This window comes from Xenopus tropicalis, chromosome 7 (assembly GCF_000004195.4).
Source record: "Xenopus tropicalis strain Nigerian chromosome 7, UCB_Xtro_10.0, whole genome shotgun sequence".
Taxonomy (NCBI): Eukaryota; Metazoa; Chordata; class Amphibia; order Anura; family Pipidae; genus Xenopus; species Xenopus tropicalis.
The window spans coordinates 86,618,272-86,645,998 of record NC_030683.2 but is presented as its reverse complement, the minus strand read 5'-3'; the positions used below and the strand labels follow the sequence as shown (position 1 = coordinate 86,645,998).

The 27,727-nt window shown below is 35.8% G+C and overlaps 1 protein-coding gene across 8 annotated transcripts in view; it reads left to right on the top strand.

Annotated features, from left to right (window-relative positions):
* Nucleotides 1–27,727, top strand: part of ncam1 (neural cell adhesion molecule 1) — a 151,638-nt gene that overhangs the window by 97,594 nt on the left and 26,317 nt on the right. For 3 of the 8 annotated variants that reach the window (XM_018095957.2, XM_018095960.2, XM_031905820.1), the window contains exons 9-17: nt 7,366–7,516; nt 7,816–8,000; nt 8,752–8,848; nt 9,485–9,655; nt 10,289–10,420; nt 11,113–11,127; nt 15,476–15,478; nt 23,657–23,781; nt 25,555–25,735. In XM_018095957.2, coding sequence (XP_017951446.2) covers nt 7,366–7,516; nt 7,816–8,000; nt 8,752–8,848; nt 9,485–9,655; nt 10,289–10,420; nt 11,113–11,127; nt 15,476–15,478; nt 23,657–23,781; nt 25,555–25,735 — 1,060 coding nt within the window. The remainder of the gene's footprint in view (nt 1–7,365; nt 7,517–7,815; nt 8,001–8,751; nt 8,849–9,484; nt 9,656–10,288; nt 10,421–11,112; nt 11,128–15,475; nt 15,479–23,656; nt 23,782–25,554; nt 25,736–27,727) is intronic. The other 5 variants (XM_018095958.2, XM_018095961.2, XM_031905821.1 and 2 more) reach the window with 2 other exon arrangements.

The window sequence follows — 27,727 nt, the reverse complement described above, 5'->3', positions numbered from 1 at the left end:
CCATTTTTCAAGGATTGGAAGGGTGAACACTCCCTAATAATGGCTGTTGAACAGAAAGACTGAATGGAGTTGATGAGAGTAGAGACGGGGAGCCAATTTATACTAACCATGCAGCACTTTATCTTAGGTCAATTTATCTGAATCCACAAGTCTTTGGCATGTCATAGCACAAATGTTCACGGTCATTTTCTTTAGCTGTCTTCCACATTACAGAAGCTTTACAACTTTAAATTATATATATATAACATTTGTAATATTATTTTGGAGTGAGTAAAAATTTATTTTTAACAAGGACATTTTGGATGAATTCTAATAGCTCTACCATGTTTAATCATTATGTTGATGTCTAAACTTTGGTGCTAGAATTTAGGTGGCTGTAGCTTTGCAAAGAGTTGGATGGCTGCAGTTTAGAGACAATCGGTGTGTAATTTTATTAGGTTGCATAAACCATAATTAATTATTTTGATTGTAATGTGGAATGGCATGATTGTTAACATGAGATCAGTCTGTGAGCATGAAGTACTTCTTATGACCACTTATGTGCATGTCTCCAATTATATATTTACACAATGTACTGTGTAACTGTGGTTGGTTTACTTTCCTGTGAAAGTGACAATGTTCCCGGATAATTAAGAATCCAATAGTTAAAAAAGTAATAAAGCAGCAATACTATAAAATAAAAAATATTCTCAATGTATCCAACATGGTGGTCTATAAATCCATTGCCCTTGTTTCTTGAATTTGAGAGAATAAATATGAAGAAATAAATGTGGTGGTACAGTAGTATAAATATATAGTTCAACATATTTTTAAATAGCCTTTAAAATATTTTAAATGATTGATAAATGATTCTACAGCCTGTCACCAGCATCATTTTATATATTCATTTCCAAACTGCCTTCCCTAGTGACATTTTGCTCAGGACCTTTCCCTTTTATCTGTGAGCATAACTGTTAATTGCTGTTTGGGGAAAGTTATGTTGCCATATTATGCAAAGTAATGCTGCTTTAGTAACAAGCTTTTTCACAGCTTCAGAGGTTATGCAGTATTAGCTAAGTTGCCATGCTGATAAACTCTGTTGGTCCTGTAACCAATACCATCCATCTAACTGCATGCAATTCAAGGAATTCAGAATGATACATAACTCACCTTCGCCACATTTAATAACTATAAATTTGTTTTATTGCTTTCTGTGTTTGTTGTGTTTTTATATCTGTTTTCCAGGCTTCGTGGACACGGCCACTGAAACAAGAGGTATAAAATCAACTAGTTGTTAATTGCAATTTTGAAAGAGAAAGCAAGAGAAATATCTAACTTTAGTGTGGCAGTACCACAATGCCTAACCAGTCCTTGTAGCAGTAGAGAGATAGTGGTGTAGATAATCCATATTTGTCTAGTAACACCTGAACAAGCTTGGTTGGTATAGCATGCAAGAAAAAGCAACAGTTTTATCATACAGATCCTATAATTATTACTAATTATTATCTAAATGTATACAACATACAGTGTATACAGTTAATTAATATATAAATTACACTGCAAATGCTTACTTAGCTAATCCAGTATATTATGATATTCCCTGCTGTTTAATTATATAACATCTATACCACAATATATGTGCGTATGAGTTTAAAAACCCATGATTTTATTCATGTACCAAAAGTTCATATGTTCTGCCACTTATCAAGATGTTCCTAGACTGTCAGGGAAGTCGACTCAAAATTTATCAAGCCTTATACCTGCTGATTGGAACACCATTTTACGCTAAGCACTTGTCTAAATATTTGTTCCTCTTAGGGTAAGGACCTCTGGAGTGGTTCAGTCGCTGGTGGAAAGCCCTTCCCATTGCTTCCTTTTCTGAAGTTGCGCAAAGTTGCCTGCAGGTGGAAACTTTGCACGACTTTAGAATACTGAAGTGATGCAAAGGACTTTCCACCTGGTGACTCCTATTGTTGCTCGTGGAAAGCCACTTCAGAGAGGTTCAGTCGCCCGCTTTAGCAGAGATCTATCATGGGCGACTGAACCACTCTGTGGGTCCTTACCACATTATTTTAGGATTTAACAATATATTTTATGCGCTTGTTAAATCTAAAACCCTTGGTAACCCTTGGTAAGCCTTTTTATCAAGGGTATATAAATTGGCTCCTAAATTTATATTTGCTCATAAACGAAGCTCTGTTAATCTCTGGTCATCTATAATAACGTACTAATGAAGCTAGAATTTCTGGTAAGAAACTGTTTTATGTTGTTTGGTTTAAGCTGGTCACGTACAGGGGTCATTTGGCCAACTTTTGACTAAACATTATTTAGTCATATGTACAGATCCTAATTTTCCTAAATCAGAATGTGTTCAATATTGTATAGTGTAGACTTTGTGGAGACAATAGTGAAACGATGTATTGAGATGTTGAAGATAAAAGGGCTTTGAAATTTAGTTGAAGAATTTTTTAAGACATCCTTAGTTTAACAGGAGACCATAATAAAGTTTTTAACAGTGAAGAGGTTCTTTCTTAGATGAAAGCAAGATCATTCTTGGTTGTAAGGTTGGCTAGGCGTAGGTTGCAGTAGTCTAGATTATTACTATTATTATTTTTATTATTTATATAGCGCCATCAATTTACGCAGTGCTTTACAGAACAGAGTGATAAAAAAGACATAACAGTTAATATGTACATATAAACAATTCCCAAAAATGGTTTACAGTTACATTGGATGAGGATCGGAGACACTAGAGGGAGGGCCCTGCTCGCAAGAGCTTACATTCTAAAAGGGAGGGGTGAGACATAAGGTCAGGGTAACTAGCATGGCGTTGGAGTTCATGTAGGTGTGTAAAGTGACAATAAGTGCAGAGTGAGAGGTGAATAGGGGATAGGAGAAGAGTTTGAATGGGTTCTATCCAGTACTAGCAATCCTGTAGTGTAGTTAAAACTAGGTTTGAAGGAAAAGGTGATCAGCTCTGATGTTGATTCATCCATTAGGAGAAAGATAGCATGCAGTTAGAGATTTTACATTTTAATCGTTATCAAAGGGTATCTAGATATAGCTGTAATTCAAATAAATAGGTAATAAATAGGTGAAGCCTCCTAGAGAGATGGTGCTGGGTATATTAAATGCCTTATTGTTTATGACTATGTTACAGTTATCTTGCTTGTCCTAGAACAGGGCATAACTGGAGAAATGCATCTTGTGTGCAGTATTTCCTCCTGATTACTCCTTCAGATTGTGTACTAGAGTGCAAGAATCACATTTGAAAGTCTATTGTGGGCAGAGGTTTTGAGCATGACTGTATGGGGGTTGTAAGATTGGATGGTAGTCAATGGTAGAGGATAGAAATAAGTGATTGTGCAAATGTATTATTCTTGAATGGCTTAATGGGCACCCATCAGATCTTATCATTCAGGAAATTGCATTAAGCAATTTGTAAACCAATGTGTAGGAATGTTTATCTGTAGGCTTTAGAGCCAGCTTTCCAATTGTTAAAGATACATGTGAATGCAATTTGGAGGAGAAAAGACAAAAGCTTAGCATTCCCTTTGAGACTTAACACTTTAGTGAAGTGGTCTTCAAGAATATCAACTTACTCATGCCAGTTACAGAAAGCCTCCAGTATTATTCCATTATTATATTGCATACATAAATTACTTTTTATAAGCTGAGTCTCAGAAGTGGAATTTTTGTTTACATGTTTACTCTTGAAACTGCACCAACCCAGCTTGTTTTTATTTTTTCCGTCTGCTTTTGCAGTCAGTCAGCTATTTGCAAAACAATTACATTTCATCTATCTCTCCATTCTATAATATTCTCTTTCTATAATAACCAGAGATACCTATAAATTATGTTGTAATTCTAAGCCCTAAGATTCTGTGACAATAAAACGGAACAATATTTATATGATACCCTGTCTTCCTACAGGTGCTGGTGCCTATTTAATCTAATTTGGTGATTAATTATACAGTGCAAGTGGCTGAGTGTGGTTATTTAACTTTACCAATTCATACACTATCTCAAGGTGCCATAATTATAACTACCATAACTTAATTCATTCTATAGTGTTGGTGATTTACTTGATTCTGAATGGCCTGGTGAACTTTTCTCTGAAGAGCCAAAATATAGAGATGTATTTTACTGGAGTGTATGCATGCTTATTTTTGTATTTCTAGTAACCATTTACAAAACTGGCAGATAAATATTAACATTGTAACCAAATATATCTTCTCTTCTGACGTCTGGTGATGGTCTTTACAAAGAAGACTATTTCAGAATACATAGTTCCTGTTGTTGTATGTTTCTACCAGTGTAACTATTATTTATCACATCTGCTAATACCGAATGATTTTTATTGCATATGGGTAAACTGAGTAAAACTGATTTAGGTGCATTTTCCCTGTGAATTTATTAGATGTTTGTACAATTGGTGTTCCCTCTGGATTAATTTAAATACATAATGTATATACATATATGTTTTTTTTATATTTACAGTGCTATAGTATTTTTCTATACAGAGCTGTATATTTTTTACAAACCATTAAAGGGTAACAAAACTCAATCACGGGGGGGTGCCAATTTTTTAACCTCTTACTGCTGGATATCGCTCCTCTTTGAAAACTGCACTAGCTCTGAATACTTTAGTACAGATTGCACAGCTGATAGGCATGTGCAGCAGCACTACTTTGGTGATTACTGCACTTTGTATGAGTCTGGCCTAGATAGGCACAGGGGATGTCTGGGAACAGGCAACAATTGTTGCATCTCTGCATTCTGCAGCAGTCCCACGGTCTGCTTTCCTGTAAAAAAATTGGAGTCCTTATATGGGGAAGGGGATTTTGTTTTAATTAAAGGAGACATAAGATCCCCCCCCCCCCAATCTTGTAGGCAGTTATTAATCACATATGGTGCTGGTTTCACTCTGAGCTTAAAGGAACAGTAACACCAAAAAATGAAAGTGTATAAAAGTGATAACAATATAATGTACTGCTGCCCTGCATTGCTACAACTGGTGTGTTTGCCTCAGAAAGACTACTATAGTTTATATAAGTAAGCTGCTGTGTAGCCATGGGGGCAGCCATTCAAAGGAGAAAAGGCACAGGTTACTTAGCAGATAACAGATAAACCCCCATTATATGGGGCTTATCTACTAGTTATCTGCTATGTAACCTGTGCCTTTTTTCCAGCTTGAATGGCTGCCCCCATGGCTACACAGCAGCTTATTTATATAGTATCTTTTCTGTAGCAAAAACACCATTTTTTTGCAGAGCAATAGCACATTATATTTTAATTACTTTAAAACACTTAAATTTTTTGATGTTACTGTTCCTTTAAGAAGTTATAATGTCTATATTATCTTTTAAAAAAAATCTTATTGGGTTTATTTAATGTTGAAAAGATTGGTGGCAGACTAAAGTTATGGTGATCCAAATTATGGAAATATCCTTTTTCCAGAAAACCCCAGCATTCCAAATAATTGATCCTATACCCTAAAGATTAAAATGTATACTTAATATTTAGAATGCTTATACACATTTTAATAAGACAGTACATTTCAGTTATGGTTTAACACTCCCTTCAAAATATACTGCAGTTTCAGTTATATCATGGTTTTTTAAAGTATGTGTTGCAGAGGCACGGACATACATCCATAAGTAGTTGTTCAGTAATAAATTGTATTTTTAGGTTGTTTCTAGTTTATTGATAATATTTTTTAAATGATCATTAGCAAGGAAAACTTGCATTAATCAATCTCATATTTCCCTGGTTGTCTGTATTCAGCGAGAAAGCAGAAAAATAACTAATACCCACTAAAATCCATGCACCACTTTATGACAAGGAGAGGTCCAAACACAGAAGGTAGCAATTTGTTAGGCAACATTTTCGCTTTGATCCAAAGTATGCCTTTGTGCCCATTCAAGCTGGGTTCATGTACAGAAAGTCCTGTACTACTTACATTCAGGGGAAAATGGGTGGCAATTAGTGTCAGCTATTGAAAACATTGTCTACAAAAAGGAATTTAAAATGAGTGCAACCTCTTATAAATACTTGTTCTATATGTCTGTCTAGCAAAGGGATGTCTCCTGAAACATTATAGAATAACATTATAATCACCCAGAGTTTTCCTCTTTCATTTGCTCTTCTATGCCATATTCCTTTTATTAGTTCCTAACTCCTCCCCTCCCCAGTGTTTAAGCCTTTCCCTTTAATATGTGTAATTGTCTTTATGTGTGTGGGTGTATATATATATATATATATATATATATATATATATATATATACAGAGAGAGAGAAAAGTGGAGTCCGGGTACATAAACCCCAGACCTTCACCTTGAGGGGGTAATCCATACTCTGAATGATACAGCAGGTACTCACGGATGCTACAAACAGCCATTAAAGAAACATTTCAGGTGCAAACGTAGCTTTGTGTTTCCTGCAATAGCATAGTCATAATATTGGCTAAGGGAAGGGAGTATCATTCTGTAATTGTGTTTGCACATTTGCTGACCAGAAATCCTAATTTGCAATGCTGAACCATTGCAAGAGTAAACCTACATTAAACTGCTTTACCTTAGTTGCCTTACTTTAGCTGTGCTTTAAGATAGTATGGATTTAAATATTATTATGTGGTGAATAGTATTTGGTGGTAAGAACTTGGTATAGTATAACACTGCAACTCACATACAAATTTAGTTGCATTTTAATTGGAAGTACTGACAATTGTATTAACTGTATTGTAATTATAACCTAAAATATTATTTATAAATATCATCTATAAATGTGGTTACATGGCACAGCTCCAAATAAATGCATATTTAAAATTTGTCTGTAAGTTTGCTTGGATGTGCTGCTTACTTATATGAATATGCTTCTAGTTTTAAGAGCTGAGCGGTTCATTTTGTGACTTCTGGCACCCCACTCATCCTAGGTTAATTCATTAATTAGGTGTTTAGGCATTCACTAAGTTACACAGAAAACTTTCTTTTGATAGGTAGACAAAAGCCAAGTATTGCTCAGATCCATGTGATATTTAGCAAGTGGCTAGGATTTACCAAAGATATTTCTTTTACATACAGGAGATATTTATGCAGCAATGAAATGAAGGACATCCACTAGATTTATTGCTTCTTGTTTACATCAAAACTGAATAGTAGTTGTTCTCAGATATCTTTATTCACCTCAGTGCATTAGCATGTACTGTACATGTAAACCAAGAGAATTTGGAAATTGTGTTTTTAAAATTAATTTGCATAAAGAATAAGTAGCTAAGCAGAATACATTAAATTGGCATAAGTGTAAAATTAATAATCCAGAGGAAATTAAACCCACCTGTTTTACTTGTGAATTTTTGTGCTGATTTTTTTTTTTTCATTCCATCAGACATTAGATGGACATATAGTAGTCAAAGAGCACATTCGGATGTCAGCTCTCACTCTGAAGGACATCCAATATACTGATGCTGGGGAGTACATCTGCATTGCAAGCAACGCAATTGGTGAAGACATGCGAGCCATGTACTTTGAAGTTCAATGTAAGTTCTGTATTTTTGTGGTTGTTGTATGTGCTTTTTAGTTAGTCATACATTACAGAAAAGTATATATTTGTATTGTATTAGTAGAAATTATTGTAATTTCAATCAATACGTGTCTTTACATATAAATCTTTGCATAACTGAAAATGTAGTTGAATATTCTATCTACAAAGATTTTTAACATGCAAAGTTCATGATTTATTAGCCTGGATAAGCAATTTTTTACTGCTATGTTAATAACATCTAAAAAAAACTATACTTGAAAAAACCAATACTTATAATACATATTATTTTTGTAGATGCCCCAAAGATCAAAGGACCAGTGGTGGTTTATACATGGGAAGGCAATCCTGTTAATATCACTTGTGAAGTTCTTGCCTATCCTAGTGCTGTGGTTTCCTGGTTCAGAGATGGGCAACTTTTGCCAAGCTCAAACTTCAGTAATATCAAAATATATAGTGGTCCATCTTCTAGCAGTCTTGAGGTAAGCCTTTTCTGCATTGATACACAGTACAGTACAGTACATGGCTGTATTGCACATTTTTATGAATACGTGTATAACAAAAAGGTGGTTATAGCTATATAAATTGGAGGATCAAACTTATCTTGCTTCTCAACTCTTTCTTTCTATCTGCCTGTATCCAGTTTCTAAGCTAAAAATTGAATCTGACTTGTCTCACAAGATTTTAAAGATCCCATTTTGCAGGTGGAAAAATGTAAGTGATTTAGGAAATCAAATTGCATGTAAAACAATTTTATATGCAGACTTACAGACATGACTGGACTATAAGTTCAACTGCCTGTGCAAGTCTACAGTTGCAGCATGCTGCATTTTATTTTGCTGATAACTTCCTCTGGATCAAATGCAGGACTGGATCCATTCTACCATAGAATTTGATTTTGATCCACCAAATAGAATAAAATGATTCCAAGTAATTTTATGAGATAACATTTAGACACAACCTAATTTGATGTATCTAAAACTTTAACATGTTTACAGACAGGTTGTGGGCTCTCTACCAACTCTAATGGTAATGCCGCTGATCTATCCAGACTTGCTACATGAAAACCAAAGATAATGATTTTACTTTCCCGACTATTAGCCATTCAGTTTCATACAGTTTTTTTTTATTTATTTAATTTACTAAGCCACTTCTGCAGCTTGTAAGGAAATGTATTTAATAGTGAAATATATTTAATAGTGTTCATGTCTTTTTTTGGTATATCTACTTTAGGTAAACCCTGATTCAGAAAATGACTTTGGGAACTACAACTGTACAGCTGTTAACAGCATTGGACATGAGTCTTCTGAGTTCATACTTGTTCAAGCAGGTAAAATTTGCGACCATGTCAATATTGTTCATTGAAATATTAACTGCAATGGCCACAACCTTCTTAGAGGAAACTGACTATATATTACTGAGAATGTATTGTCGAGTAACAAGTACCTCCACCAGCTGGAACAAATACAGGAAACAGATAAATAAGCCCTACGGCAAGCAGGGTTTTAGAAAATCTTTATTCTTTAGCAAATATTCTTTTTCAGGTGAAACATCAACAACTATGGTTACCCACACAATTGTCTACTCAATTGATAAAGAGTAAAGACATTTTAAAATGACCTGAATAGATGTAGTTAGTCTGTGTAGCTGTAGAAATCTTCAGAATTCCATAAGGTTTCATTTAATGTTTTGAGTTTAGTCCCTGACAGTCAATTAGTATTCTTCAAATTGCTGTTAGTTGTGTAGGTGATCATAATGCAAAGAGCTGCAGAGTGTTAGTGATGGTGGTGGAGGCAGCAGAAGTGTTCCTGGACCTCCTCCTTGATTGTTTAGAGCTCAAGTAAATTAAATTAAAGTGAGTAGAAAAATATGTCCAAAATGATATTTAATCACTTGGCTTGTTTGCTGCTATTCTTATCTCAGCCAACAATCTTTATTGGAATACATTGTTTTTTTCTTTTACCAGACACCCCATCTTCACCTGCCATTCTTAGAGTTGAACCATATTCTAGCACTGTTATGGTTATTTTTGATGAGCCAGATGCCACTGGTGGTGTTCCTATTTTGAAATACAAAGCAGAATGGAAAGTTATAGGACAGGAGAAGTGGCATGCCAAATATTATGATGCCAAAGAGGGTAAGTGGACAAACAAACTGAATATATTTAGTATTTCTGACTCTAACAGATCTTCTAAAGCTAAGAGAGGCTCACCATTTATTCATTTGTATTAAGGTATACAGTAGATGGACATATTCTAAGCCACTTTTTAACTGGTCTTCATTGAACTTAAAAAGGCTTTTTATCTTGAGCGTTGCAGAGCAGAAATTATTACACAATAATGTGAGGAGTGTGTCTTCCTTTTTTGTTGTAAAGTGGAAGCTGCCGCAATGTGAGACTTCATAAGGGTAATTTCCAGTGTCCCTGGGCAGAAGTGTAAGAACACTAAGAGACGCAAGAGTGTGCAGCTTTGTGCTCTTTTACAGAGCTTTTCTGTCCGGGGTGTGACTCTGCACTACCTTAATGTGGCAGTATTGTATTTATGAGGGGTGTTTGGGAGGAGGCATGTAGCCCCCCCTAAAGTTTAGTTCAAACACGAAGGTGTTAAGTTGTGTTCTTTTTGGATAAGCATTAAGGGGAATACTTTTGTTCCCTTTAGTGTTCAAGCACTTGTTCTTGGATCATGGTAAATATCCTTTATGTCTTCCTTTTAAGAAATGCAGTACAATTATTAGGATTATAATAACATCCTCATTTTGCAATGCCTTTCAGTGAGTGCAGAGAGCATCATTACAGTCACGGGTCTTAAGCCAGAAACTTCATACTTGGTGAAGCTGTCGGCAGTTAATGGCAAAGGACTGGGAGACAGCACACCTTCACAGGAATTCACTACTCAGCCAGTCAGTAAGTAAACTAAAGACACCCACTCTTGGTTGGATAGCAGTTGACATAACCCTACTATATCTCTTTCACAAGTACACTGTGAATCAGCATTTATTAATCAACATTTATGAGTATGTGACAACTCAGTTATTAGCAGTATTTTTTTACATTATTCATAATCAAGTCCCAAGAAGGGACTTCAACAGATCAACCAATAATCACATGGCCTTTTAGAGAAGTGAACATGCCACCAGTGGTAAGAAGTACACTCTGCTCCTGTTTTCTTGCCAGCCTATTGTAATATTAAGGAAGGTATCAACCAGATAGAACTTAACGTACACTGCAGCAATAGACTAGTGAGTACAGAAAGCAATTCATGGCAATGCCCAATGTACATTGTTTCTGATTGTCATTGATATTAAAGCATCAGATTCCCAAGAAAAACATGTTGAGGTTAAAGACTAATCTTTTTACCATAGACATGTCTCCTTTAGGTGAAGAGCCTGCGTAGATATTATGAAAGCACTCTGAGTTGAGAAGTTTCCATTTTGTCAAATTATAATTCATACTCATTTCATTTTCTTTTTGTGTATATTTATAATTTGATTTTATCCTTATTTTCACTGTCACCAACTCCATCTCACATGCTTTCTCTTTTATTTCGACCATTTCTTCTTCTTTCCATCTGTCTGCAACCTTTGTGGATACCACAGATATTGCAAAGCCACGTAAGTGCCTCTTTTCCAATCTTTCTCTCATTCTCTCCATAACACATTGCTCATCAAGGAATCCCTGTACCTAGCCTTACAGCTAGCAGTTAAAATTGTGCATTGTTGGCAGAATATAATCTACCTGAGACAGGGTTACCAGCAAATAACAAGAACTGATCCATATAACCTGCCTAACCACTAGTTGATCCAGAGGAAGGCAAAAAAACTTTCTGAAGCCTCTCTAATTTGCTGCAGAGGGGGAAAAATTTCTTCTTGACTCCAAGATGGCAGTCGGACCAGTTCCTGGATTTACAAATAAAATCAGTTTCCAAACCTGGTGTGAGCTTGAAGATAACTTTGTGATAGGGTCATTTAGTTAGGGATTGATCATGTTTTACTTTCCACAATACAAACCTGACAATTTAATTACTCAAACATAAGGTTTAAAATTGAAGAATGCCACCAGGGTGCACCCATTTGGGCCCAGCCATGCCCAGATCTACCTTGTGATAAAATTCAGCCCTGTTCAAGTCTGCAAATGAAGCTTGTACCTTTGAAATTTTAAAGGATGTGCATGTGTATTTCCCAGTTTTCACAATATATTTGCCCAAGTATGTTGTTAATTATGAAATACATACTGTGTTGATGCTGATGCGACTGGTAAAAAAAAATATTTCTAGAAAACAAATATAAATAATTTAATAATTGGTCATCTTACAAGTGGGCTTCTTGACTAAGAACCTTCTTATAAAAGTGTTTATTGTATGCTGCATACTCTTGAATCTTTGTCAGTCATAGGTGGGGAGTAGCAGATCAACCAGTCACTAGTGAACCAGTGAAGTACCTATCAGTATTACCCATTACAGTATAAAGCAGTAAAGGGTAATATAAAATGCATAATGTATAATTATTTTAAGTTATACAGTAAAAATAGATGAATATATGTGTAAGAGCTTAAGTGTTTAAATACACAGTTGGAATGACATCCCTGCCACGAAGAGCTTAAAATCTTCATCGATAAATTGTGCTTTCTGTCTTTGTTGGGATTTGGGATGCCAATTTATGCAGTAATCACTGTGTTAAGTGGAAAACTAACTGCTCTTTTTGGTTTAAGGGTTAAAATCTATTCATTTGCTTTACATGGAAAACTAAAATCTGAAGTTACGATGATAGGAGTGGGATTGTAAAAAATATATATATTTTTTTTTTAATTCAGTTGTGCATTTAAAGTGACAATAATGCCAGAAATATATGCTACCACATTTAGGAACATATAAAAAAAAAAAGAAGTTGCATGAAATTTCTAGGGCGTAAAGATGTCAGAAACAATTCTTCTCAAGTTAAGCAAGGGTCACATAGCCTTCTATTATAAAACAACTCAAGAATTCTCCAGAGTAACTGGAGTGATACAAACATTTCAGATTATGCCCATTTTAATGTGAGCATTGGTTTGAATGTATCTCAAAGCCTTTGAGCCCCTGAAAATATAATTGTTAAAATGATGGTGACAAGATGGGAATATTTTTGTTTGTTTGTTTTTTTTTATTTGTTGAGATTATGCTAAGGTGAAATCTTAACCATTGATCAACCAGTCCCTTAGTCTGCACTTGAGAATTTGCCATCTTTTTTAGTAAGGACCATATTAATATTTGTTTTTCTTCTAAGGCTCCAGGAATGTGTATTATCTTAAGCAATAAAGACTGGGTGGGATCTGGTTTAGACAGCATATAAAAGTATAGAGCTGATGGCAAACAAACTGTAATAAAAAATTGGACCTGCATAAGATATCTTATATACATACAGGAATAAAAAACAATGTCAAGTCTAACAAATGACTTAAATTGTTGCTGGTTCTGATATTTTTCCAGCTGTGCACAACAGGTTTCTTTAGTCAAGTCACTTTTGTAAGAATACAAAATACAAGTATGGGAATTATTATCTGGAAAGCCTTGGGGCCTGTATTTCAGGGTAAGAGAACCTATACCTGTGTTGTATTACTGTCTGGTTTTGTATTGTGAACCAAAACTTCAAAAAAGGAAAGGAATAGAAGCCCAAGAAGTAAAAATGTCAAAGTGAACATTATATTCAGTGGTATAGAGAAATTTCCCCCTAGTGATCAATGGGGGGTAGAACAACTGAATACAGAAAAATAATCTGAAATACCACTAGAAAGTTATTGTATTGTGTATTTTGTATTGTGTCTAATGCATAACAAAAGTATCATGTGGAAAGCTGAAAAAACACGGGCGGGGGGAGGGTATATAATATATAGGACCTGTTGCCAAAACATATTAATTTTTAGCAGTATTGACCTATTAAAAAGAAAATATTTTATACATGTACAGGACAAAAACAACTAGTATTTAGTTTCCTTTTCTTGGTGTTACTGACCCTTTTAATGCCTCTATTAGGGTTCTTGACTGTATTCTAAATTGTGCTCATGATTCAAGCCTTCAGTATAGTCGGCTCAGTACAGATGGATATTTCACAAACCATTACTACATTCCTCTCTTTACATTTTTCTTTTTATATTCATACCATGTTTTACTTCCCATATATCTTCTGTTAGATATTTATGTCTTCATTGTACATCAGAAACTATTTAGAATCTAGAGGAATTATTATATATTGATTGTGACTGATCCTTAATACTTTTGTGATTAATCATCAATAACAAATCGATTCACTTTAGGCACGCTGATTTTAGTACAAAGTCAGCAATTTGCAGTTTATAAACGAATTATTGAATAGTTTGCAGCAGGAAAAAAATTTGAAATGTATTAGAATAACAAAAACATTTTAGGAAAAATAATCAACCACTACAATTTGGGTGCTTGTTTACAGAAATTACAATTCTCTTTTAAAGGAACAGTAACATACAGTATTATTCTTTTAAAGAAGAATAATATGTGTTATATTACCAATTTCCAGTTGCAGAGCCCAGCAAACTATTTTCAGGCCCAAGGGACGCCCATACTTAATGCTTGTGCTATAGTCCTCCAAAACAATATGCACCTCCCATGCAAAGATGGCACTCATAAATTTAAGGTGTTTAAGGGGATACTGTTTTCAGAATAACTGCTCAATTTTTCCAGAAAACAATACAAAAAATATTATGTAAAGCAGTATGCTTTTGAAAACTTTTTTTTGACTGTTGATACTTTTTGTTCTGACATGGAGTAATGTATTCCCTGGTACACACCTCTGTGTGGCTATTTCCTGTTTAGCCAAAAGCTTATCTTGCTTTACAGCCACTATCCCACAACCATGAGACAAATGAACATGATATACCCTTTATCTGAATGACCCATAAATGTTAACTACATTGCTGCTTAGAGTGCCTGTGACTGGTATATGAGAGGCTTTGTTAGTGCTATATAAATACATGCAACGTGAAGCACTAATGTAACAACAAATTAGGGGTGCAACAAACCCAGTTTTTTTGGGTTCGGCCGAACCCCCGAATCCATGTTAAGGGATTTGGCGAAATACTGAACTGAATCCTAATTAGCATATGCTAATTAGGATTTGGAAGGGGTAAATGGGTAAATTTTACACTTCCATGTTTATGTGGTGACATTAATCATTCCAAATCCTAATTAGCATATGCTAATTGGGATTCGGTTCGGCCAGGACTGTGGATTCGCCAAATCCGAACCCTGCCGAAAAAGGCTGAATTAATTTCAACTTTTAACAATTGAAATGCTTGTTTAAAAGAAATGCACTGCACTCTTACAAAGGTGGTGATGCCGGTATGCCTTTAATAGATTTCCAACAAGTCCGGTGTAATTCATCCTTTATCATGTATAAGAGAGAGAGAACACATTCTTATGCTGTAGTGAAATCTGATGAATCTAAATTATAGCTAGCGGTAAATGACACATATAAAGAACTTGCAATCACTGTAATCTTTTTTTTCTTTCAGGCCCGAAGCTGCTCTGTTATAAATTGTGTTTTTGCCTTTATGCCCAAATTTAATATGCTTTACTTTTCAGCTCTTCCTGCGGAGTTTAACAAGCTGAGACTATTAAAGTTGACATCAGTGATAATGGTTTTTACTATGTCCTGCTATGCTTGCAATTAACAAAATAATGCATTTTTCTGCCTTTTTCTCACAGAAAGATAAAGAATAAACAATGTTTGTTCCCTTGAAACGGCAAATTTACATTTTCAGCTTTGTCTCCTAATATATACATTTTTTATTTTCATTTTAGCCTGTTTTCCCCTCCTCTCATTGTTTACGTTGTTTTTATATTTTCCATGTGACCTCCCTCCACTTTCCTTTCAAACAATCATGTGCGTGCGTATCATGTGATTTGTCATGTGACTTGCATGGTGCTGCGATGTCGTCTTCGCTGATGAACAGAAGGTAAAATTCTTTGTTCTGATTGGTCAGGGGGAAAATCGGGAGCAAAAAAAGCTTCTGTTTATTAAGTTCCCTTTTTATATACAAAGAATATCAGAGTGGAGGTTACTGGCTCCGACCCAAACAATAAAGTAAATCGAGTGCTCACAGTGCTCAACCTTATATTGTTTAAAAAGTACAGTACTTTGTAGCACAAAATGCTTTTAAATTGGCAAAGGGGTCACATAACTGAAAACAGCAGTCTCTTCATTTGGCCACATATGAGCCATTAATGTAATAAGAAGTGCAAAGTTTGCTCCAGTTTTAGTAACTCATACCAAGCAGTCAGCTGTAGCATTTATTGATCTGCTGTTTGAAAACAAATAATTGATTTCTGAGTTGGTAAGAGGTTACTGAGCTGCTATGGACAGAGTGCAAAGTGATTCTTTAACATAAAAGCCAGCCTTTGCTCCACATGTATCCATTCTGCACTATGTATGTACATGGCATGTTACACCTAAACAAACTCTAGGGGCAACATAGATGCATGTCATGGGTGGAACAATGGCCCACCTCTAGGTTTGGCTTTTGCTTTATACATAAATGGCAGTCTGTAGAACCTACATCGAGTTTCTGGACCCTAGCAATCCATTGTGGTGTTCATTGCTATTCCATGCTCTTTGCTCTTTTGTAGATGGGCAGAGCTTTAAATAATGTCCATAAAAAGTTTAAAGGAAGCAAATCTGTGCAAATGCTTTGCACTTCTATAATTAACCCTTAAAATTATTCTGCTGAGTGATAATGCAAGGTGTCAGGAATTGTTTATGAGAAAGTCAATAAGAATCACTGCATTTGGCTTCTTTAGTCGAAAAAAGGCTAATTAATAATGATATATAAAGTATCTTTTTATTGCAAATTTATTTAAATTTGGCCTTTTTTTATGAATATAAAGAACTACATTAAATAGAACTACATTTAATATGCATTTTAATTTATTCCCAGTCATAATTAAATGTGTTTGTAAATATGTCTCAGGTCACATTAACATATAATAGTACAATAAATTTAAATTAAAAATAATACATAATGGATAGATTCATATGGACATCCCAAAAAGATGTCTGCACCATCAAATAAAATAAATCTAGGAATAGCAAAAGCACAACTGTAGCAAAAAAAAAAATAAAATGCTTCCCATCTGTGCTCTGGCCTTACACTGAACATTGTGGTATGTGATTTGTTATCCAGAATGCTTGGCATAACAGATTCCCGGATAATATCCCATACCTGTGTTATTGTATATTCTTTTGCCTGGACATTTTACCAGATGCATGTAGGTTTAGGGGCTGTTAATCATCACTAACTCCATCAGTCACTAATACATGCATGTATACAAGCTTTAATAGAAAACTCAGGAAAACAAAGAACAAAGAAAATGATACTTCTGTTGTATGTCTGTCTTCTCCTCCTTTTGTTTTCCATGTTGCTGGTTCTGGGATACAAGTGTTTTTGTATATATGATAATGTCTGTGCTGACATGAAGTAAATTAAAGGAATGTCCCATACAGAGATTAGAAATGTACCCCTCAGGTCATCCGGAATTAATTGACGTTCTTCACAAATAAAATGATATTGCCTTAAAGGGGTTGTTCACCTTCAATGTCCAAATCTTATCAAACCACCAACAATGCTCTCAGCGTATCTGAAAATCTAAGAGGGCCACTGAAAAAGTTACATTTTATACCTGTTAAATCAGTCCTTCTTCTGTTTCTCTCATCAAGGGATGTGAGTGGCCAATATTGAACCTGACACACTCAGAACTTCCTATATTCTTAAATTGTCATGTATTTACTATTGAACCAATTCATTGGTTGCTTGTGCACTCTAACCAGTCATATAAATTGAAAGGCCATTGGTTAATTTCTCCTTTGCAATGGCATAGACTCACACATATCACAAATCTAACAGGACTCTGTCACAGGCATAGGAAGCAGTGTCAGACTGACAGGAGACACAGCCAACAAGAGTTAAATCTGCTGCCAGTACTATGTGTGACATGATATAAGGAAGTAAAAAAGTAATTGTAGTGTTTATAGGGGTCAGTACCCCCCCCCCCCCCCACCACCACAAAAATATGGCAAAGATTCTATTATTGTGAGCTGTTAGATTTGTAAATGTTATACAAAGGTGAACAACCCACTTTAATACAAATAGACAGTTCATACAAATGAAGAAGGAAGGATTATACTGACTGCCTACATTTGCTGTATAGGTACAAAAGGACCAGTTTATTTGTTAATCATTTTAAAGGAACTACAATCCATCTCTGACTAGAAAGGGAACATGTCCACCTTGTTCCATACAATGGAGGTTTTGACTTAATAGAGGTATACCAGTTCTAGTCATCCAGAATGTTTCCTATACAGTGTTCTAGCTATATACCACAGTCCTTTCCAAATGCTATCCTGTTTGAGAGATCAAGAAGGCTCATAGGATGTGGATAAAAATGTTTAAGGTGACCCTTGGAAAAACTAACAGTTCTTAGCAGGAGTGTTATTCTGGAATAACTAGAAAGCACCCAGACGTGCCCCCCTATACCTAAATGAACTGCTCACAACATTGGAACATATGTGCCCCAGAATTACACAGTGCAAAAATAACTTCCATTTCCATTATAACAGATGAATTTAGTCCAAACAATCCATGACGTTTCTCCTTTCCATCTAACCTGTTTCTGCTCTCAGAAATTAAGTGTAATTTTTGTGCATGATGCATGTTTTTGCATGACCCTTAATATTTTGTGCTAAATGGCTTTATTGCAGGCTAAGAAACCGCCAACCGAATCACTCAGCAGCCTTTCATCATTCTCTTGTACTTAACTGTATTTTTATATAACAATTTTCTTTTCATCAGTGATGTTGGCAAATGCATTCTTGTTCAACTAATCTTCCTCTCTCCTCACTAATCCTCTTTTTTATGAAATTCAACCATTACTAACCCCTGCATTTTTTTTATTTCTGTTTACAGACCAGTCATTTGTTTATATTTTATTTTGTAGCTGGCAATCCTGATTCTCCTGATAAATTCCAAGTAAATGGAGTACTCAGAGACCAACATGTTTCTTTTTCTTTGAAACCAGTCTATTAAAAAAAGCTGCTCTTCATCAGCCCAGAGAATTGAACAATAAACAGACTAAGTAGCCACTTAGTAAACACTGACTTGTTTAATCCACAGAGAAAGGCAAGATTATACGCAAAGGCTGTTATCATTATTTAAGATTTCTTGTGGTAGTTTTTGAGATTGAGCAAGTGAATAGTGGATTAGGGAACTAGCAAACTGCACTATGTGCACAATTTGACCTTTTACTAAATATGCTAAGGAAGCAATAGAGTGACACATTCTGAAACTAAAGAAAATGAAAGTTCTGGCCTTACAGGTATAACAACAAAGCAGAGGAAGCAAAAAGTTTGAAGAAAAATATGTAAGATTGATATTAACATTAAAAAATTTATTTTTTTCCATTCCATTGAGATTTTTACAACCAAAAACATGCAATGTAATTGCTTATTTGAATTTTTCCCTAATGAAAACTACGTTCTTTTATTTAAGAGATTTGTTCACGGACCAACTGTCTCCTAGAGAGACTCCACGACTCCCAAATAACTAGACATAGTCAATTTATAAATTAAATGGCAAATATCCTATGTATGTCCACTCAGACTCACTTAAAGGAGATCAGTCATCAAAAAAGGTGTTTCCCCACTGGAGGTGCCAGTCTACACTCCATTAAGGGGAAACAATAATATTTAAAAAAAATGCAGACTGCCATGTTGGGACACTAAGGGGCCTATTTATGATTGCTTACTGCTCTTCACAGTTTGGTGTTTTCCAGACTGTCTTACCGAGCTCACACTCCCAATATTCTCTCAGGACCTCCTGTTTTTATGACCCAGTTTATGGACTGCTCTGTGTCTCAAACTCAGGCCAGCCAAAAATCTCTCCTCTAAGCACAGAGCTAGAAAGCTTAAGATGGTCATCAACACCACTGGGTCATATATTATGCACTGGGTATAAAAAACAGGTGCAAAGAACCTGCACTTTGTACTTAAGGCAGTACCATATTTATGAGGGTCAGAGGACCAATGACCCCCCTCCAATTGTGACAGATCCTATATGTGTTAGTTACAGAGCTTTGGCAAGCTCAGGGTGCAAAGGAGCCCTGTACTTATTGCCTGCCATAGGTCAGGACTGCCTTGCACCCACCAGTGCTGTGCTTTGCACCTCATGGAGTCTTGCTGAGCAGAGCAGAGTGCACAAGTGCATATTAAATGAGCACTAAAGGACCATTATTGTGTGCCCCTTAATGTCCTTGCGCCTCATCTTTTGCAGGCAGCTGCAGACTAGTCGGAAGAATTTTCTTCCATAAATGTTACTGCAGCCCTTATTATATCCACAATGTACTTAAAGGAGAAGGAAAGGCTAAGTCACTTGGGGGTGCCAAAATGTTAGGCACCCCCAAGTGACTTAAATCGCTTATCTTGTACCCCGGGCTGGTGCCCCTGTTAGGGGAAAACTGCACCAGCCTGGAGTACCTGTAGCGAGCGCTTCCTTCTGCAGCGAATTCCCTATGCCGGCGCATGCGCAGTAGAATGAAAAGCCGACTTTCTTGTTAAAGTTCGGCTTTTCACTCTAATGTATCAGTAATCGAATTCATTTCTCCAGTTTTCTGAATTTTTCTGACATTGACATTTTCAGACATTGTAACAACAGAGTGTACCCGAGTGATGAAGTCTGTACTGTCCTATTTACAGAAAATAGTTTCATGTGGTATATCCTTTGTCATTGAAATCCTTTTTGGAATTCTTCATTTAAATGGGGACATTAAATTCTCTGGTACAGTTTGTAAGTGCATGAAAATGTGTCCCACTTTTTAACAATGTATATAAAAAGCCTTGTTGTCCTTATTATATATCAACCTGCACTTGCACAGTAATAATAACTTATGGCAACCACCTTGCTTTTAAATGAATACTGTCATAGGAAAACATGTTGTTTTTTCAAAACACATTAGTAAATAGAGCTTCCCCAGCAGAATCCTGCATTGAAATACGTTTTTAAAAAATGCAAACAAATTTTGTTTAAATTTAATTTTGAAATTTCACATGGGGCTAGCCATATTCTTTATTTCCCAGGGTGCCACAACCATGTGACCTGTGCTCTGATAAACTTCAGTCACGCTTTACTGCTGAGCTGCAAGTTGGAGTGATATCACCCCCTCAGCAGCCGATCAGCAGAACAATGGGAAGGTCGCAAAATAGCAACTCCCAGTAGGTAGCAGAATAGCACTCAGTAGTAAGAAATCCAAGTCCAGCTCCAGTTACATGGGAGTGGGAGAAACAATACTGTAGGTTACCTGCAAGCAGTTCTAATATGTAGCACTTTTTTGCTCCTTTTGAAAGCTCAGACTCAGGCACAATGCACTGAGATGGTGCCCACACACCAATATTACAACTAAAAAAATACATTTGTTGGTTCAAGAATACAATTTTAAATGGTAGAGTGAATTATTTGCAAAGTAAACAGTGTCATTTAGAAATGAAAAGTATACCATACATGTATATATCAAATATCATGACAGCATCCCTTTAAGGTCTCTGTATGCTCCATGCAGTGTAGTGATAGTGACATGCTAGCAGATTTGGTGTGAAATTTTAGAATGCTATGATTTATTTTTTAATGATAATAATCAGATTATTAGATTGGATATAGTGTTATGTAATGATTATATATGTATTTTATTTTATTTTTTTTAATTTATTTCTCACATTTGTGTTTTAACCTGTATGCTAATTGGTGGTATTTTTTCAAAAGAGAGAACCAAATTTTTTGTAATTTGTATACAGCCAATTAAGGGTTGAACTGACTGACGATGATGTGTTTTGACAGAACAATAATGACTTCACCTACACTGAAGGGATTCACTGTATTGTTACAATGTCTTGCACCAGTGTGTCAGTTCTGGTATTAAGTGTGTACAATGGAACACATAGTAAAAAAAAATGAAAATTACATTTAATTTCTTAGTATTACATTGCTTATTATTTTGGCTACGCACTAGCCTATCTTGGGAAAGGTGTCAAATTTATTTTTTTTTTTTTGCACTTTGCACCTTTTCCTTGTTTGTAAATGCACCCTTAAATGTTTTTGGTATAGATGTCTTAATAAAATGTGATTGCATTCAACAAATGGCATAATGTCTTACAGATATATGTTTTCTTCTTTAAATAGTCTTTATATTACTCTGGTTAAAGAAGTAGTAAATGAAACATCATGGTTATACTCTAGAATGATACTTTGAATGAGTGTCCAAGCAGGCAGCAGACATGCCTGCTTTAGACAGTTTACACCAGACCACATCAAATCTGTGTTAAAGAGGCATTGGTAGATTGTAGAGTATTGAAGAATAAGTGTTCTGATTTTTTATGTATTTATTTTAATATAAGTACTGCTTTTGCGCTGGCTTGAATACCAGGTTTACTGGCAAAGTTATTTTGTCCTAGGGGTTTTGGCAGTACAGCAACCGAACAGTAACACCATAAATGAAAGTGTATAAAAGTAATTCCAATACAATGTAGTGTTGTCCTGCACTGGTACTACTGATATATTTGCCTCTGTAAGACTACTATAGTTTATATAAACAAAGCTGCTATGTAGCCATGGGGGGAGCCATTGAAGCTGGAAAAAATGAGAAAAGGCACAGGTTACATAGCAGATAAAACCCCATTATATTCTACAGAGTTTATCTGTTATCTGCTATATAAACTGCGCCTTTTCTTCTTTTTGCCAGCTTGAATGGCTGACCCCACAGCTGCACAGTATATATATACTATTGTATAGTAGTGTTTCTGTTTCAAATACCAGTTTTACTAGTGTAGGGCAGCAGCACATTATATTTTAATTACTTCAAAAAACTTTCATTTTTGGTGTTATTGTTCCTTTAAGCTGTAGAGAAAGACTACACTAACCCCTATGCCAGCAGGCTGCAACCTGACTTTTGAGTGCTCTGAGTAGAGGATAGAAATATGGATGATGGAAAATATACTTTGTAAAGAAAAGAATGTGTTATTTTGGGTCATTGTAGCCCAAGTGGAGGCATGTTGAGTGTAAACATTCTGGTACCCAGCCTGTTTAGAAGCTTTCCAGGCTTTTTGTATGAGATAATTTGAATAAAATAGGGCCCTTAGATATGTGGGGACCACAATATTTAGCCTGCTGCATAGAAAAAGGTTTATTAACTGTAACCAAAAACAGGGCTACAGAACCAGTCAATATTCACCTCTTAGGCACTAGAGATGGCCCACCATTCTTATGAATTTGAGCCCCAGGGGCAACTATGTAGACATGGACTGTAATTTAATAAGTACCATAAGGTCTGCACTGGGTTTAGTAGCCTTTACCAACCAGTCAGATGTTTGATTTTCAGAAGGTGACCTATAAGTGCTACTTGCAGATTGGTTGCTAAGGGATCTATCCCTATAGATCTTCAATGTCCTGGAAGTACCATCTCTCTGGTCTGAATGCTGTACACCCTATGTATAAACAGCATGTTTTCTTGCATAAAAAATTATTGACCTTTGATTGTATTTTAATAAAATAATGCAGCGTGTAAAGCAATATGTATAAATGTGCATTTATTCCAGGTTTATTGTGAAGCTTACAAAGTTCAACATTTTATAAACCTAGCATCTCATGAGTTAGAGAATAAAAATAGAAATAGAAAAATATGAAATACTCCTAGGTGACTACTTATTCATGTTACCTAAATGCAGAATACTCCTACTCCTTTAAAAAATGTAACTGTTATATACTAACTCACCAAGCTGAGCTGCTAGAGCCTTCAATAAGGGAACACACATATACATACATACATACCCAGATATCACTAGTCAGGTAGATTGCATTTTTTCATGATCAGTCAACTAAACATAGCAGCTTTTCCTAGTAACATATTGGTAGGCTGCTGAAATTGATTGACAGTAAGAGCCTTAATTTCAAAATGATTTTAAATAAATATGGAAATGAAATATTAATTGTAGTTTGTGTACTGTAATATGTTCAATCTATATATTTAGAAGTTTAAACTGACAGCCAGACACAGTGTTTGGTGTCTGTTTTCCTAATCTTTTCAATCATTCTTTCCAGGGGAACCTAGTGCTCCAAAATTGGTATGGCATTTGAATGAAGATGGAAACAATGTAAAAGTGGAGATAATTAAGCAGGATGATGGTGGCTCTCCCATCAGACACTACCTGGTCAATTACAGAGCGGTAAGGTTATTTTATTTGTTCTACTTACTGTTATTTAAGAAAAATAGAAAAAGAACATTTACTGCTTGGTATTAGAATGAGTTTATTTTATGTTCATCAGTGGTTTTCTTGCTGTTCCGAGATATATCTCTTAAAATAAAAATAGCTGTAAAACAGTTTTATCAAAAACATGCACAGTTATATGTAAATAATATCCTTTCAAGCAGTGCTTAGTGATGGCATACGTTATTATCAGTGCTCAATGAAATAACTTGTCACATGACTTACTGAAACTCACTGTTTTATTTTGCATTATAACAAATAATGTACCACCATGTAAAATATAAGGAAATTAAAAGTAACCTTAGAGTTCCACGGCTTGCTACTTATTTGCTTGCTACTTACTTGCTCCTTATTTTTTGCACCTGGGGTACATTATTCTCTATATAATCTGTTCACAGAGAGAATTAAGGACTTACTGTATATACTCGAGTATAAGCCTAGTTTTTCAGCACCCAAAATGTGCTGAAAAAGTCACCCTCGGCTTATACTCGAGTCGGGTGCCATGGGTCCCTCTAGACCAGCACCCTCTCTCCTTTGTGTGCAAATTAGGCCACCTGCAACCAGACCCTCCAGTGCCCTGGCCTAGACTCCCACTAGCAATACTTATTTCCCCTCCGGGACCGGGTCTGCTGCCAGTTTGCCAATGTGCAATGAGCATGGGGTAGTACTCATATTGTTTTTGTTGACCCTCTTCTCCGCTTACAGAGCTAGTTTACTGTTTTTCTTTGAAATAAATACTGAAAAACATATACCCCAATGATGCCTCAATTAATGTAATTTTATTGGTATTTATTTTGATTATTAAAACTTAGCAGTAGCTGCTGCATTTCCCACCCTAGGCTTATCATCGAGTCAATACGTTTTTCCAGTTTTCTTAGGTAAAATTAGGTACCTCGGCTTATATTCGAGTCGGCTTATACTCGAGTATATACCATGTATTTTACACACAATATTGTTTCCCAGAAGTCCATCTTAATTTAGTCTGTGACAATCAGGTTCAAAATATTTGTACATATCAGATGTGCTAGTTTCCAAACCACACCTACTATACAGGTGGCTCCACAGCTGGATGCACTTTTACCATGGCCTTTAAGCATAAGTGCCAGAACTCTATGCCAGAGCAAATTTGTGCCCCTTAAGCCACATAAGCAGCACATTTGCATTTGGAGCAATGGTCTGCACAGGCTGCATTATGCACCTTGCACTATATCTGGCCAGATGCAGGCAGGATTGTGTTCTAAGTGAAGCACAACCTTATGTGACAATTCCAGGAGAACAAAGAGCTCTTGGGGTTAAAACCTGTAGGCAAGGTGCACCCATTTCTTTGCACGTTGGCTAAGGTTATTGCATTTACACCATTATAATAAATAAAGCTGTTTTACCCCCAAGAGCAGCTGTTTAGCCACTACTGGCCTGCAATATCAGCTCCATGAGAAACATTTCTTCTGCTTCATACTGAATAAAAGCAGTGAACATCTGCAATGTTTGTGACATTATTTAAAGGATATTAAAACACAATTAAATGCTATTCCCCTGCCATAATAATGCTTCCAATAGTCAATTTAACTTTTAAGTTCTTGAATTTTCTTATTATTATACAGTATAAATAAAAATACAGATATTACCATTACCATTTTTGCAAGCTGCACAAATTACTAGTTGAACATGCATTTTATTTTGTAACTGTTATCTTGCTGAAGCCTTAGAGTTTCAATGTTTATTTTTGCCCAGTTAAATGCTGCAGATTGGAAACCAGAAATGCGGGTTCCTTCTAGTAGTCACCATGTGATGCTCAAGGCTCTGGAATGGAATGTAGAGTATGAAGTTATAGTGGTTGCCGAAAATCAGCAGGGAAAATCAAAGCCAGCTCGTTTATCCTTTAGAACCACAGCCAAGCCCACAGCCACTACAGGTATCTTTATGTCTTGTTATAACACTCCTGTCCCTCCTGCTTTAACCATTAATCCAGCAGCACTGCTTGTTTCCTAACATGCCTGAAATGCCCTTTTACAAGCTGCCTGCTTACAGCCAATCACCATGACTGGTCATGCATGCACAGCTTGGACTTTGCCTGGGCCTTACGATCATATAGAGTGTGGTGCATTTTACCATATCAATTTACAATTTACAATTTACATTGTGTTAACTTATAGTGTTTGATGGTTTCCTTGAGAACGATCTATTTGTTATGAAAAATATAATGTAACATCCAAGCAATTATGTCAAAACAAGCAAACAAACCTTGATTTATAAGGTTTTTCACAGCAGTGCTTTATGTAGCATTATACAATTTCCTGGTGGATAAGAAGAAACAGAATATGAAATAAAAGTCCCCTGTTGCTTAGTTTTTTTTTTACTTCAAGCACTAATTTCTAAAGGTAAGTTAACACCATGTTTCCCACCAGATCAGTAAAACACAGTTCCTGTGTTACACACTAATAGGGGCCCTGGGGGATTGGATAATAGGGTGCGGGGTGGGGCTTTGACCAAAAAAACACCTAAAATCTCTGGCTTAAACCATGTTAATAGTGTCTGTCTTGTGGGACTGTTCATTGCAGCCACCATGTTTTATATTCTTTAGATAGCCAAAAGATAGGGTGTAGCACTGGTGGATTCTTATTTAGGTTATAAGCATGAAAAGGGTCTTCTCACATACCTAATTATCACATTTATATGATAGGATTTGCTCAAATGTGTTACTTCTCTGCATATACTGTTTTTCTGGGACTTTAGCCATGTTATGCCAAATACCTTGAAGGGCTCTATCCTATGCTTATCCACTTCTTTCTGCCACTGATACCTCCAATCCACCATGTGACATAAACACATCTCAGATAGGGAGACACTTATCTAAAGGAATTGTGGTCATTAGACAAATGATCTTTATCTCATATAAAGGTGTACTTTCTATACCACCATAACTGGGATTTAAGGGATTTTAAGCATTATGGGGATTGATAGCATCAGAATGCCATATGTACTTATTATTAGTTTATACAATATGTAGTGAAAAGTAGTTTATGCAGTTGTGTAGATGAAGGACCTAAGATCATGACCTCAAATTACAGTAAGGATTGATTTCTATAGTGGTCAGCAAAATATTTTTTGGCAGATTTGTCAAATGGAACTATTAACAATACTAAATTAAAATTTAAAGACTCAAGCTTATCTTACATTTGTTGATTTTTGCCACAAATATCAGCACACATGCCAGTCTACCAATCACTAAGTAGAAAGTTTGGGGTTAGCCCAATGCCCTATAACCATTCTAATGGCAATCCCTAGTCTGCCTGGTTTTGTTTTTCATGCAAGATACATTTAAAAAGACATCACTGTAATACAGAATCACTGTAAGGGTCTTGATTTGCTCTGCTGCATATTTTAAGGTCGGTTGTCCATTTGTATGAGAGAAAATTCTTGTCATCCTTGACTAGACAGCTGGCCAAATGTGACAATATGTTTGTTAAAGGACATGTAAACACACACACAAAAATGTAATCAGTGAACAGCCTCTTTGAAATCTTTCAATACCTGCCACACTGGTTGTCCAGAGGTTAATAGTAAGGTTGCAGCATCCCTTTAATCACTTAGATTTCCTTCTCCTCCTGTAACCCACTCGGCCCCCTTCCTCAGGAATTAGCTTTGGCTGTTGGCTTGTGGGCATGCTCAGTTGTTCTAAGCTCAGATTACTAAACACGCCCCCCAGTCTAGCAGCCAGTGAAGAGATTGCATTGCTGGTTCCCATAGAAACTCAGCTTTAGCTGTTTGCTTCAATTTTTTTCTCCTGAGTTCAGCTTTACATACAGTGCTCAAACAAAGCAGAACTTTTATCAGACAGTTGTGCCTGTGTGAGCCTGTATTCTTGATGAAATGTATGCTGAATAAGGGTCTGTGTGTGTGTATG